This window comes from Arvicanthis niloticus, chromosome 26, assembly GCF_011762505.2.
Source record: "Arvicanthis niloticus isolate mArvNil1 chromosome 26, mArvNil1.pat.X, whole genome shotgun sequence".
In the NCBI taxonomy this organism is placed as follows: domain Eukaryota; kingdom Metazoa; phylum Chordata; class Mammalia; order Rodentia; family Muridae; genus Arvicanthis; species Arvicanthis niloticus.
The window spans coordinates 20,350,047-20,365,782 of record NC_133434.1 but is presented as its reverse complement, the minus strand read 5'-3'; the positions used below and the strand labels follow the sequence as shown (position 1 = coordinate 20,365,782).

General features: G+C 37.6%; 1 protein-coding gene across 2 annotated transcripts in view; it reads right to left on the bottom strand.

Annotated features, from left to right (window-relative positions):
* Positions 1–15,736, bottom strand: part of Rdx (radixin) — a 53,603-nt gene that overhangs the window by 18,327 nt on the left and 19,540 nt on the right. For both annotated transcript variants that reach the window (XM_076925189.1, XM_076925188.1), the window contains exons 7-12: positions 15,287–15,433; positions 14,688–14,784; positions 13,796–13,959; positions 10,742–10,872; positions 3,735–3,895; positions 2,391–2,483 (exon numbers count right to left, since the gene is read on the bottom strand). In XM_076925189.1, the coding sequence (XP_076781304.1) occupies positions 2,391–2,483; positions 3,735–3,895; positions 10,742–10,872; positions 13,796–13,959; positions 14,688–14,784; positions 15,287–15,433 (793 nt within the window). The remainder of the gene's footprint in view (positions 1–2,390; positions 2,484–3,734; positions 3,896–10,741; positions 10,873–13,795; positions 13,960–14,687; positions 14,785–15,286; positions 15,434–15,736) is intronic.

Here is a 15,736-nt window from a genome sequence, read left to right as displayed (position 1 = left end):
TGATTTATTCTCTAACAAAAACTACATTTAGACGTAATAATAATAAATAAATAATAGTAATAAAAGCCCCATTTTTACAGAATTCCAGCAGGTAGGTAGGAGGCATCAGAATTTAAAAATATTAATCCAGGTTTATTCATTATTCCTGTAACTGCTGTGCAAACGCTTGGTGGAAAACAACATAATAGGTATAACGCTGAGAATGTCATACTTAACAGATTACACTTAAGCCACAAGCAGAAAAAGGAAACACTCAATGTCAGAGTGTCATTACTGTAACACAGTGGTCAACTGAATCACTGACCTAATGTTGGCTTAACTAGACAGTGTCGTCTCACATGACACAACATGAACTATCCACAGCACTGATACTTGGGGGACAACACTTCCTGCTTTACAGTCTTGTCCTATTCCTCCTATTAAGAACACTATCTTACTCTTCTCACAAGGCTCCTAAACCCCAGGTCTCCTAGAAGAATTCCTTGAGCTTTAAGAGTCACATCTTATAGTTTATAGGAAATACTCAGGATATAAAGGGATGACAACATGAGAAACCAAAGAGACAACCACACAAAAAAGAGTATCCTACAGGCCCCTTGGCAAATCAGTATTAATAGAGGGTCTAGCCTGTGCTAAGATTTAAAGTAAACAGACATTCTAAACCCCTGCTCTGCACATGGCAAAGCAAACTACCTACAAATTGCCAACCATTTTGGTTAAAATTTTAAAATCTATTCTAACATTGAGATGAAAATTCAATAAAATTGAATTATATATGTATGGAAAGATTTCATTTCAAATATATCTATATGTAACTTATACATAAGCAGGAATAGAAAGGATGTGCACTCATGTTTTAAAATAACATCCTAGCTTATAGGACTATGAGTTCCTTTTTATATTAACTTCTGTTGACTGTGTGCATTTTTAAATTGTTCAGGACTTGCAGCTGTGATATTTTTAAGGCTTGTGTCTCTAAGTTCATAAAGCCTCCTTTAAGCCATGTCTACAAAATTCTCACAACAAAAGCAATATAACGGAAGACCAACCATTTTACCCTTTATATGTGTGTGTGTATGTATATAAATATGTAGATATAAAATTTTACATATATACACATGTAATATAAAATGTCCCCAAAATTGAACTTCTACAAGAATTTTTTTTTTAGGATTTATTTTTATTTTATATGCACTGGTGTTTTGCCTATGCGTGTGTGAGAGTGTAGGATCCCTTGGAGTTAAATAGTTCTAAGCTGCTGTGTGGGTGCCATGGATTAAACCCAGTCCTCTAGAAGAGCTGCCAATGCTCTTAACCGTGAAGCAATCTCTGCAGTCCCTCTATACAAAAATTAAGAGTAGAACAAAACCACTTTATACAGTGAGAGTATATTATTGTAGAAAAACCACCATATATCTCATGTACCTTCCTTGGGTATAAAAATTGTAACGGTATGTATGAGCTGGTGTGACTGAATTAAACTCATTTTCTTTTCTGTCCCATCCCTCTAATTACAAGCTTGATTTTGCACTTGTGAATTCTATTAGAAATCGTAACAGTATCTACTGTTCCCTTAAGATCTGTAGGCAGTTAAAGGTTGCTGGGGACCTTTAACTAAGGAGCAGGGAGTTACTTGATCGTTGAAACAGATGCTTTCCCCAGGAGTGCAGCCACCAGCAAGCAACAAAACAAAATTTTACTCGTATCAAATGAGTAATCATGCAAACAAAAAACAAAATTTTACTCGTATCAAAACTACAACCCCTACCTCAATCTCGCCTCCTGTTGTGACTGTTCAGTCTATCTTAGAGTGTTTAACTCTTTCCATTCTTGTTTTCATGCTACATCCTTCAGATGTTTAAGCATCTAACACCCCAAATCCATACTTCATGTGGGTAAGTTTTTGTTGTTTTTTTAATAAAATCATACCTAACTGCACTAGCTGTGCTCTGACACCATCACTGATGGTCACATACACGTCCCGCCAACTTGCATCAGCAGACCACATATTTACCTCCACTCTAACTCAATCCCCCATCACCTACTCTTTTGACTTATACGTGGTTGTTAGCTATTGACTGACTGTCCTCAAATCTGACACACGCACTCCTACTTCTTATACTCATTCAATCTCTCTATCTGAACAACTATCAACATTTCAGCCTTTGATCTGATCCCCCAAAACTAGCTTATTTCTCAAGACCCAACATAAATGCTTATGAATTTCCTAGACAAGTGTCTAGTTCCCACGGGAACTGACCAGCTCTTGTGCATTCCCCAGGGCCTGGGCATATGCTGGGCTCACATCACCTCTAAAGTCAGCAATGGACTGCTGGCTCACTAACAGTAACTGCTCAGGAAAAGCCAGCACACAACAAAACAGTGATTACTTTGTGCTGCCACTCAGTAGCTTCCTCTTCCTTCTTCTTCTTGGCTTCTTCTAAAAGTGCGATCTTGGCAGTGAATTCGGCAAGTTCTGCTGCCTAAAATTAAAGTGTTTATTATCAATACTAGAAACAATAATATTTTTAATTTTCTTTTATGTTTTTTTAGTCAAAAACCTTAAGTTTGGGCTGTTTTAAGTTCTCAACTTTTTTTTTTAAAAAAGGCAGTATTTCCTGAAGGTCTTAAGTAGTTTGTAGTACGTACTTGAGATAAAGAGGTAATAAAAGGTAAAGTTAAAATATGTTTATTTTATAGATAAGCAATGACTTATTTTTCAGCAGTAAGAACTTAAAATGTCTAAGAGTTGTGTTTTAAACCTTTATCATTAAACAAATAATTACATAATGTTCTGCAGTGCTAAGGGCACTGTCCGCAATCTCATCTCATGACTTGGCAGTCCTATTTTCAAAGAGAAAGAACCGTAAAGCTCAAAGAGCAACTGACAGGTGTGCCATCACACACCTGGAATCCAAGCTCGCTTGCTATTTGGGGGGTGGGGGGGGTAGAAGGATCAAGAGTTCAAAGTCAGACCAGGCTAACAGCAAAACTCTGTCTACAAATAAACAGGACTAGAAGACATGTAGTAAATAAACACCTGCATTAATATGCATATTTAGAATCTTCCCTGTGTCACACATAATTTCATCATTTGGAAGTATGCTAAAATAAAGAAAACTCCAACTAACTATGGCTTATAGCCGTCAGACAGAAACCAGATATGCTGTTGATTTATCTAAAGCACAAGATACCATTTGGCCCTCTGTAGAGGTTCTCAACCTGTGGGTTATGACCCTTTTGAGGATAAAATAACCCTTTCACACAGTTACCTAAAACCATCTGAAAACAGATATACACACTACAATACACAACAGTAGCAAGATTACAGTTACAAAGTAAACTACTTTCATGGCTTGGGATCACCACAACATGAGGAACTGTATCAAAGGATTATAGCTTTAGGAAAATTGAGAACCAGTGGTCCAAATGAATGCAAATCTTTTGTGGACCATAGGCTCCAATTAAGAGGAAACCACAAACAGAATATATTATATGAAAGAAAATTAATTTTCATTAAAAAGAAAAAGGAACTAGAAGATACAAACACAAGGACCCTTTTATCCTGTTTGGGTTTTGGTTTTGTTTTCTTTTTATTTTTCTGGTAGAAATAAAATCTCTGTCCAATTTCTGTCACTTTGTTACTACCTCTAACTCCTGAGAAGGTATTGGTTTGTGGTCATGCCATGTATTTCTTCAAGCTTTCCTATTTCTGAGAGTGAACAGGGCCTTACCAGCTGCTCTTGGTTCTTCATCTGGTCAGCAGCTTGCTTGGCTATTGCAGACTTGGCCTCCTCCGCAGCCCGGCGCTCCCTGTCTAACCGCTCTGCCTCCTCCTTCGCTCGCTGGCGCTCCTGCTCCAGTTCCAGAGCTTTCCGCGTCTGCTCCTCTAGCTCTGTTAAATGTGTCACCCAGCCCACAGACATGGGTTAGTTTCAATCATCCTCATTGCAGCAAGATACCAAAAGGTATAGTTTTTAAAGATCATGTGACTAAATTATACAAATACTTCAATTTAACCTGGTAAACAGGAATAATTTTTACAAATTATGTAACTCAGAACTGCGAGGACACGAAAGCCCTTATGGTTCAAGTTGTGTCAACAGGCTAGAAGCATATACTTAATTTTCTAAGTCTCTAACTTCAAGTTTTGACTTGAAAAAAACTAGCAAAGTTAGGAACTAGCTGGAGAGTACTTGCCTAGGTGTACAAGGCCCAGGATGCAATCCCCAAAACTGTCCAAAAAGTAAGACTGAGATGTTTATCTCAGTAGAAATCCATAAATCAATGCATTTTAAGACCAATGATGCTAGCTTAGTGGTACGAGCCTTTTCCAGTACACAAGATGCTCCTAGGTTCCATCCTTGGTACCAGGACAAAATACACTGAGTCTTATTTACCTACACTAAGTGCAGGCATGGAGAATGCATGGGGGTTCAAAGTGGTCTGGATTGTTTCAATATTTAATGTATGCAGTGGAAGAATTTGGAGCTAAAGCTCATTCTAATGTGAGATTCATCTGTTTCCTATGTCCAGAACCTGAAAGGAACCTGATGCATCACCTTCAGTGTGTCTATGCTACGACTGAGATCCTCTGCATCAAGTGTGTTGTAAGTTCAAAATATTTCAGATTTGGGGGTACCAAGATCTTTATTCTTTATTTTTGATAAGTCATCAGCAAGCTTGACTCGCTGTTTAATATTAAATTTGAAAAAAACAACTAGACACAAAAGCTCTTCCGTGACTTAGGACATAATGAAGTGACTAACAAGCAGTGTAATGTTTTCATGTGTCAGGCATAAGTTTCTTTCTTATCCCAGTAAATTGAATAAGAAAGGAAAATATCACCAACAAAACCATTAGGGGAAAAAAAAACCCAGATGACTTTGAAACACTGAATTTAAGCCTTATTTTGGAAAAGTCTTACTAAGAATTCTGTGAGAGAAGAGAGTATAATGTCCTAGGAGACTGTCTCTCCCCTTGCTGTAGCCTTTAGAGACGTGAAAGTAAACTGCAACAACAAGATTTCAGTTAACAGTCTTAATTTTACTGGTCCTGATCAAAACTAGCATAAATAATTTCAGTTAAGAGAGTTGGGAGATTTGAGGATTAGAGAAAAAATGACTGGTTAAGCTTTAAGTTTTTTATAAAATAGCATACAAATTCAACATAGCTATCTGGCTACAAATTATAAAAGGACACAATACACCACAGCTTAATTATATGGTGACTTAAATTTTCATTCAAAACTTGGTCAAGTTAACATAGTAATAAATTTCCCTCATCCTCCTTGGCTGTTAGAGTTCACCAAGCTCACAGCCCCACCATTCACCTACACAAATGAGTCAAGAACTGAAAGCCGGGTTTCAGAGAAACATGTATGTATACCCATGATCTTAGCACATACATGCCCATCAACACACGCTCAGCCTCAAAAGCAGGAAATGTTGAGGTATGTTCCAGTATGTATGCATACTGCAGGCACTGTGCTAAGGCTCTGGCCATGATTCTGCTCATTATCTAGAACCACCAAGATCCCAGACAGAGAAGGGGATATGCTGGGGGGGATGGGGAAACGGGGCTGAGGAGTTACTGCTTAACAGGCTGAAAAGGGTTAGAGTCAACTCTCAATGTCCTTAAACCATACACTTCAAAACTCAGCAGCATACTATTTTTTATGTTTGCCACAGTTAAAAAAGAAAATTCATAACAAAATTCTTAGAAGTTTGGAATACAAGTTAAATTTTAACATAAATACTCCCTATTTATCCTTCTTATCAAATGCATCACCAGTCTTGACTCACTTATGGTCTATTTCAGTAACTAGTGTAGACATTTACACAGCCTGAGTCTCACCCAAGCTGGCTGCTGTGTGAAGGCAGTCAGTCGTATTTAACTTCTGAGTCAATTATTTTCTATTTATTAGCTTTCTGTGGTATCAATTTTTAAAAGAGGTATATTTGATAGATTTTTGAGTAATTCTTAAATCTGTAACAAAAAAAAAGCTATCGTTTACAATGTTAAAATGAAGCGAGGGCTCTGGGTCGTGGCTGTGCACGGGGTGGGCTATCTGGCCCCAAGAGCTCTTGCTGGGGATAGCAGGAAGGGAAACTTAGAGAGAGATTGCTGGAGTAACCCTGCATGCCTTAATAGACAATATAGCCCAAAACAGTAAGTTTTTCTTTCTTTTCTAAAGCAATGGTTTATCAACTACTAACTGATTTTCAGAGGAAAGCACACGATCTTAGAAGAAAAAAATGAGTAACAGTTATAACAATAATAGCAATTTGTAGAAATCATACAACACTGTGGTTGTGTATTATTGACTGAAAAAAATTTAAATTTCTAAAGTACACCTAAGCAATGATCTGTCATCATAAAGGTGAAGGTTTCTATGAATTGTGTATGGAGGGATTTTTTGATACAGTAATCTGAGCACTAGGGCGCACACACACACACACACACACACACACACTGCTAGGCACAATGGTATGCACTTGTAGTCCTGGGTACTTTGGGAGGGGAAAGCAAAATGATCAGTTGACTCCAGGAGTTCAACGCCAGCCTGGAGAATATGCAATATATCTCCTCTTAAAACAAAATACCCCAGGAAATATGTCAGAGGCCTCTTTGTGTAACAAATAAGAATATATTTTCATGTGTTCTGTGTATTTATTCTGACAAAAAGGTGTCTGCTTTCCCCCAAAATGGAATAATAGCAAGGTAGCACACCAGCCTGGGATTTGCATTCTACTAGGCTAGAAAGACAAAGATGTAGAGCCTGGGATTGGAGAAGTAGTCAGGACTAGAAGGAAAGTTCCTGAAAAGGGGGGAAAAAGGAGAAAGGCCTCTTCAAATCTGTGTGCTATTTTCCTCAATATATTTGCCAATTCCTCAAATGTACACACAAATGAGATACTAGGAAACATGAAGAAATTGTAAGAAGCTTAAGAACTAGAGAGAGGAATCACTCTTGTCAAATGACAGCATTTGAAGCTAACACAGAAAAGCCCCATTCATCATCCAGGCTACCATCTCCTTGGGAGAAAATATTTGTAAATCAAATATCTGATAAAGAATTTGTATCCCAGACATGTCCATGTAAGAACCCTTAGAACAACAAGAAATCTCATTGACCGGTAGGGAGAAAATTTGAACACTGCCACTCCCAAAACATAGAAATACCCAATAAGCACATGAGAAGATGTTCAATATCATTAGGCAGAGGTATCTAAGTCAAAACCCTGACGTAGCACTGTAAATCATTTAGGAAGATGATAACCCAAAAGACAGGCACTAACCGATCTCGGTGAAGACGGAGAGCCACTTTCAAACCAATTGGGCAATTCCTCAAAAAAAGCCAATGTGGCCAGCAATATGAAAATGTAAAAAGAAATCTGTATGTGTGAGTTTTTAACTTACACACAATACAGTGAAACTGTAGAAAAAAATTTGAATGCCCAACAATTGATGAATAAAAAAAAATTAAAACATCATTCATCAATTTAAAAAGAATGAAATGTTAATATATGTTACAACAGAGATGCACTTTGAAAATAGCAAGCCAAGTAAGGGAATCCGGTCATGTGCCCAGAAAAGGCAAGTGTGTGGTGGCAGTGAACAGATTAACAGCTGCCCTTGGCTGTGAGGAATTACTGGAGATATTAGGTGACTGACTGCTGAATTAGTGGGTATGGATTTCTTAGAGATGACAGATTTTGAAAACTCACTGGAATGATAGCACATCACTCTGAACATATTAAACACCATTAAACTGTATGGTTTAAGTGGGTAATTTTACAGCATATTATATCTCAAAGCTATCAGAAAAAAATATGACTAAATTTAAGAGCTCAAAAATTAGAATGACAAAAAATTATAAATGTCTGGGAATGTCTATAAAAGAATGCCAGTATTGCTCCTTATCTTGTTCTAGCAAGCTCAAGAATAAGTCTGTACAGTTTACATCATTTTAGAAATAAACTTCCCTGCGACAAACTACTGCCGCTTACTCCCAAAAAGTATATACAGAACTCTGTATCGGTCTTCTCTAAGATAGTATTTAGGTTCTCAGAAAATAAAACTAATTAAAAACAATCCTATTTTTTAAAAAATAGCTTATTTCCATTCCAGAATTTAGGAACTGACTCACTCAGGGTCAGAGTCATCTGCTTGACAGAATTAAGCGCTGCTCCTAACTGTAAACAGTATGGTCTATATTCACCACAGTATCATGCTGACTGCCCCTCCACACAAGTTCAAACTACATAAAATGATTAAGTTCTTGCCCCATCTGCCATCAATAAAGTGTACGCTGCATCAAAGCAGAGACCTTATCTATATCCAATATCATGTTGCCAGTGATCCTTATGTGCCCAGAATTAGTCAAACCACCAGACCACAGGTCCCTAGTCTGTCTTATGGAAGTCCAACTCATTTTAATATTTGCTAGAACAACAAATGGATGGTAGGTCTGGTAACAGCATCTTTCAGGAATCCCCAACCATATATTCTGTATGGTCCAGAACAACTGATTTATTTTTGTTCTATTTAATGAGTCATTTAAATAAGAACTAAATAATAATAAATAAATAAATAATAAATAATTAAATTAATAACAATGTCAATAAAAATTAAAAGAATATGGCAACAAAATATAAGTTTTTCCTCAAAAACATTACAGATTAATTTAAATATTATGAAATATGGTCAGTTACTGCACTTGATTAAAAATTTAGGACAAATTACAAGACAACTATGTAGGTTTTAGGATAGCCTGGGAAAGCTTTATTAGAAAAACAACAAATACACTGGATGTCCTTTGCCTTAAGATGACTGATTGGCAATTGTCTTGATAAAGATGGTCTATATTCTTTATGCTCTATCTCCCTTATAGTCTTCAGTACTTCTTTGAGAGTTTTGTATGTAAACCATTAATACTTTTACTATACATCCTAAATAAATGAGATTGAAAGATTTAGTAAGTAGCTATCCCCTCAAAACAGTTATATAAATTTAATCTTTACTATGAAATATTTAATTCTTTAAAAGCATCCTTCAGTGTAAGGCAGGAGGTCATGTGTGTGCTCCTGAGAGTCTCACACATGTAAGCAAGCATCTGGACCAGTGAGCTTTGCGAGCTGTTCCCTAAGCCCCTCAACTCAAACTTCTTCCCAGTGTCCTTGAAGGGTGCAACTTATATAGGTCATGTGGTCCTTATACACAGCATGTATGTCACTATCAGTTTTCTACATGGATTTCTATCATCCGCACAGGTTTTACTGCCATGTAGATTCTATGTCTGCAAAGATAAGAAGGTACCTAAAGCAAAATAAACAACATCAAATTTGGAATTCAAAAATCATCTTGTTTCCATTTTGTGGTCTATAAACAAGTGCCATACAACCTTTCAGTTTTGAAGTAATGTGAGAGGTCAGGTTTTAGCTAGTTAGAATAAAACTCAACTTAAAAATTGTGTTTTGTGTGTATGGAGTGGGGTGGGGTGGGGTGGGGTGGGGTGGGGTGGGGTGGGGTGGGGTGGGGAGTATATACACATGCATGGAGGCCAGGGGTCTACCAAAAGTTGTTACCTCCCTTTCTGAGATGCAGCCTCTCACGAACTGAGTCTGACTGATTTGTTGAGGCTGCCTGACCAGTCAACTTCAGGAATCTACATGTCTTAGCTTTTCTAAATACTGGATTTCTAAGTACTAGATTGCAAGCTAGTGCCAACCAGGCCCAACCTTAGTTCTGGTGATCAACTACAGAGCTTCATGACTGCACATGAAGTATTTTACCAAAGGAGTCTTGTCTCCAACCTTATGCATATACTTGGTAAGATGGCACATGCCAGTTATCTTAGCATTGGTGGAGCCAGGAGTATCAAAAAGTTTGAAGCCAGCCTGAGCAATAGTGAAAATGTGCCCCACCTCCTCAACCCATGACAGTCTCTACTGAACTATATCTCCAGTACTCCTGGAGTAACTGTAGATAAATAGTCATTTAGGTAACCACCTCTTCTGGATACCCACGAGAAAATGGTTTCAACTGCTTCTGAAAAATATCTCCTTCACACAGGAAAACGATATAATCAAATTAAACCTTAAATAACACTACCATTCCCAATAAAAGCGAATGGCTAATTTTTCTAATTGCTAGGGAAGGGTATTATATACAGAGTAAGTTCACAGTACCTGCTAAGATTCTGCTGCTTGGGAAAGAACAATTTAATCTGCTCAAATAACTTGTTTTCCTTTGTTCTTTCCACTAATGCTCTGTCAAAGTAGTGCATCCCAGAGTTCTCAATGCAAACAGTGTGCTTTCTATATACTGCAGCTTTCTATCTATATACTGCAGCTTTCTATCTATATACTGCAGCTTTCTATCTATATACTGCAGCTTTCTATCTATATACTGCAGCTTTCTATCTATATACTGCAGCTTTCTATCTATATAGTGCAGCCTTCTATCTATATACTGCAGCCTTCTATCTATATACTGCAGCTTTCTATCTATATACTGCAGCCTTCTATCTATATACTGCAGCTTTCTATCTATATACTGCAGCCTTCTATATACTGCAGCACTCTGGCTATAAGCAGAAGATGAAGTTCACCTAAGTATGTCAAAAGCAAACAAGCAGCATGGCATGTCTGTGTGTGACTGAGCATGGTTTTAGAGCTGCAGACCTTAAACATCACAGTGATAATCTCGAATTCACTGTTTAAAACAAAAGCTCTACCTTTCTGGGCTTTCATTGTCTGCTCTTCGATTTGCCGTAGACGCTCCATCAGCTCTTCCTTTTCACGTTCTATTCTTTCCTTTTCCTTTTCTGCTATTTCTCGTTTCTTCTTTTCATTCTCTAATTGTGCCCTTAAATAAATTATAAGTCATGTTATATAAATGAGTAGAAACAAATTGATGTCATTTGTATTAACCCAAAATCAAACAAAAGTGCAATGTAAGTATTTAAATATTCAAATGTTTTCAATATTTACCATGTACACTTCAGTATCTATTCTGACCTCCACACACATTTATGCATGTGTGTGTCTGCATGTACCTACACATATACCATATACAAATATACAAGCATGTTCTCAAAGCCAGCTCAGATGGGGAAAAAAAGCAGATAGATTCAGCTTCTGTGCACAGAACAAATTATCTGTAACATCTTAATAGCTTGCTTCATCCATTGCCACAACTCAAGGAAATTCCCTGAGTTAGCAGGGGCGCTCCATGGGGAAATAACAAAGGCTTAAAAAAGAGAACACACAAGTACCTTCAATAGCAAAATAGCATGAGAGGTAAATGATTTTCAACCATCAAAATAAATTAATACAAATGTAATTTCTGGGTACTAGCCATATATGCCTCGATAAAAGATGACAAGTAAGTTTTACCTTTCACAATTCCATTAGGATGGCAGCAAGTATTTACAGCTGGTAAAAGGGGAAACAATGCTATGAAGCTTTAACTGTCTGTTACAAGTTCTGATATCATTTGGGGGGAGAGGACTTGGGGACTAATAGAGCCAAATTTGTCATCAGACATCTAGCAAGAGCCTACCTTTGGTCAAACTCCACGTTGCTGACCAAAACCAAAAAGATGAATAAAAGACACCAAGTTGTTACTTCATATAGTTAATTTTCAAATTATTACTTCAATGATAGCATTTCTTCACTAAAGTGATTCCATCTCTATCATCTTCTTGATATTCACAAAATGATATCACTGCCATCTAGTGTCTATTCTGAACTCCAGGCATATCACCAAGCGGTACTATCAAGGTACTTTTTCTTAGTATAAAAGCCTGAATTTGGACATTTCTGCAGATCTTGGGCATCCATCTGTCCCCAAGAAACAAAGCGTGGAACACTGGAGGAGAACTGTCACAAGTCAGCGAGAACTGTTGGTGGTGACTTTCTGATCACAAAGACCCGACGTAGGAAGTGAAGGGTATGCTTCCTGCTAATTAATAAACTCCACCGCATTTAATAACTAAAGACCCAGGGCTAGACACTTTGTAGTGCTGAAGAGCTCTTGCTCTTGTAGAAGAGCTCAATTGCCAGCATCCATATGGCAGGCCACAGCTGTCATTCCTGTTCCAGGGGATACACCATCCTCTTACAACCTGTGGGCATGTATATGATGTACATACATATGTGGAGACAAAGCAGTCAAGGCACATTTTTAAAAAATCAAAATTTTAAAAAGAAAATATTTTAAAAGAACAAGAAAAACTAAAATAAAAATTAAAAAGCTAGGGCTGGAGAGGCGGCTCAGTGGTTAAGAGCACTGATTGCTATCCAGAGAACCTGAGTTCAATTCCCAGCAACCACATGGTGACTCACAACCATCTGTAATGGGATCTGATGCCCTCTTCTGGTGTGTCTGAAGACAAGGACAGTGTACTCACATACATTAAATAAGTCTAAGAAAAAAAAAGGGGGTGGGGGGAGGAAGGGAAACGGAAAGGGAAAAGAAAAGAGAAGAGAAAAGAGAAGATATGGGCCATTCCACTCTGGCTCTAGGCTCTCCTGGACGTACTTCCTTAATACCAGAAGAGCCAATGGGTCTGCCCTGGGTCTCTACAGCATTTCTCCCTCTTTCCAACTTATATCAAGTATATTCAAGCAGAGGCTCAAAAACCTGGGAGTTTCTACACCTCTAAAAAACCTAATGAGAAGACAAGTTGGCATACTCTGCTCCTTGGGCAAAAGAAAGGCCCAGTGGCCTTCCCTTAAAAAGCCAGTTGTTCCCTCATGTTTGTAGAAGCACAAGTACCAGTTTTCAAATAATTGCTTTTCCACTGCATGCTGTCTACAACCCAGGGTGTTAGGCTATTCCACTGTTCCAAGGCCCCTGTGCAGTCATGTCTAGTATCACCACAGCTCAAGGCAGCTGCCTTTCTTCCTGACAAACACTGAGATCCTTCCTTCTTGAGGACTCAGTACAAAGCAAGCCTCAAGACCTATCTATCCCATGTGCTTAGAATCTTCTGGGCCCCAGTCTGGCACATACAGCCCCTCCTTTTAGGAAAAGATGTTGGCGTCATTTAGCTTTTCCCTATTGGTGTCCCATTTGCTCTTCTACAAAGATGGAGAAGAAGAAGATATGTAGACAGAAAGAGAAAGCAATGGTAAGGAAGATGACGATAAGCAGGCTGGGACCAAACAGTGTTTTATTATTGAAAAGTTAAGTAAGTACACAGGAGACAGCCTAATTCTGCAGAATTGCTGAGATGTGCATCTCACACCTTACCCTACAGACATACCAGACCACACCAGCACCTAGCTCCTCACATCACACGCTCACACCTACAGTTGCTAGGCCTTTCTCTCTTATCTCCCATATAAAATAGGAAAATACTTGTTTTTGCGCTCTGCTCAAAAGGACAAACCTGGTCCACTTCCTGGTCTCTAGCAAACCCAACATCCACTCATCTCTACACACGTTTATGCTGGCTTCCCCTTCCGAACATGTCTTTCCCACATCCTATCCAAATCACACTTTACCCAGGAAGCTTTTGTAATTATAAGCAGATGTTTTCATTAGAGTTTGGGTTTCTAAGTAGTTATTTCAATCTAGTTCTATTTTGAGGACATAAATATACTAAAAATATAAAGTCTCTACAGTAACATGTAAAGTTAAATTATTTTTGGAAGTATCTCTCAGGCCCATCACCAAAACTGTACTCAAAGTTGAACATTAAAGTACACCAATAAACCTGAGCAGTCTGTAACTTGTAGCTGGCCTGTCCTAAAAATTAAAAATAAACAGTACACACACATACCTTTCTAGCTGCTTCTGATGTTTCTCCTCCCGGGCCTGAGCCTTCATCTGTTGTACTTCAATCGTATCAGGCTTTCTCCTTCGCATGTACAGTTCATGGTTTCCCATACATAAGGCCAAAATTCGCTTATTGATTCTCAGACGAGGTGCATAGAAGACAAAATCCTAAAAATAAAAATCCAATTTTAAAAATTTTCAGAGTGACAGTATCCTTCACCACTACTCAATTTCAGTATGAAGTAGAAATCTGTGAGTACACATAGAGTCTAGGGACTGTGAACCCACATACCTCCAACATAACTGTTTCCCCATTCCTCTACCCCTCATCTGTTCTTTAAAGATGAACTAAATGTCATTCTTTTTTTTTTTTATTCAAAGAAACTACAAACAGCTATCCTTACACCACAAAACTGGTCTTTCTCCATGGCTGTTTTAATCTAGAAATGTTCTTCAAATATTTACCTTTTAGATAACAAAGGTAGAATACTAAAGTATATGTAACACTAATCTTTGAAAAATCTATCTCAATAAAAAGGAAGCCTCAGATATTAAAAACAGAAACTTCAGAGTGCAAGACTATAGAGTTAACTTAAAAACCTCTACTACATTTTATGATCAATAAATGTTGTTTAAATTATTTCTTAGGAACGACTGTTAATACCCTTCTAATACCATTATCTACATTACAGTTAAATCAGTTAAAATTATTAAGAAAACATCCTATTAAGAAAACTGGAAACCTTTGTATTTTTAATAACATTTCATCACTAAGGAAAATTTAACTATGGAAAGAGTATCACTCAGAAACAACTTAAGTGATAAGTAGTACTCTTCAAGTGATTTCATATAAAGTAGAGAAATTTTTTAAAAGTTAATAAACAAAATATACTTACAGGTGCCTTTTTGTCAATTGGCTTTATAACGAATTTTTTGTCATTAAATGAAATATTTCGGATTTCACTCCAGGGAAAACCAATTTTAGGTGTTAACCTAGTGGGGAAAAAAAAATATTGCTTTAAATTAAAGGCAGGGAAAATACACAGCCTACTGGAACTGGTTATGTGAATGACCAATTTTAGGAGCTCCAGATTCTTAACTCACATGATACAGTTGACGCTATCACTGAAAGAAAATTTTAATTAAATCATATAAAATAATAACCATAGAAGGTCTTCATAGATGTGCCATTTTGCTAAAATTACCCTAAAAAAAATCTACCTAGTAAACAGAGTATTGGACTGAGCCTTGTTACCAGATTTCACTCACAGGGGACAAAGCGGCACACTGCAAATATAGATGCACTCTCTCATTTAATAAACAGACAAGGTACCAGGAACAAAACTCAACGTGGAATTAACTACTTATTTACTGTAAGGACAGAAAGCAGGAAAGACAATGGAGACGACTTTCATGAGCAGAGCGTGTCTGAAAGCCAGGAAGGAGGAACAAAGTCACAGAGGAACAACTAGCTCACCCACACCCAGTTACTTACTTGTCATCATGCTCATAAATATTCAGACCTAAAGCATCAACACCCAGCCACAGCTCTGTACCCTTCTTATTCTTGATTTCAAAGTAGTTGACACCATACATCTCGAGATCTTGTGCAATCTTCAAGTATTCCATCATCGAATCTTCCCTATTAACACACAGCTCAATATCATACATCAAAGGAGACACATCTAAACATTAAATAAAACTAAAAAATTCCCAGGGCTAATATTTAGTGCTTTATATTTATTCAACCATATCAGAGATTAGGAAGTATGACCTGGTCTGTCTGGTATCATCACAAACATTTTCATTTGGGGGGGGGAAGGGGGATAGAGACGTGTGTGTGTGTGTGTGTGTGTGTGTGTGTGTGTAGGGAAGTAACAATAGCATGTGTGAACCACAGTAAATGTGTAGGCTGTGCTGGAGTCATTATCCTGACTGAATACTC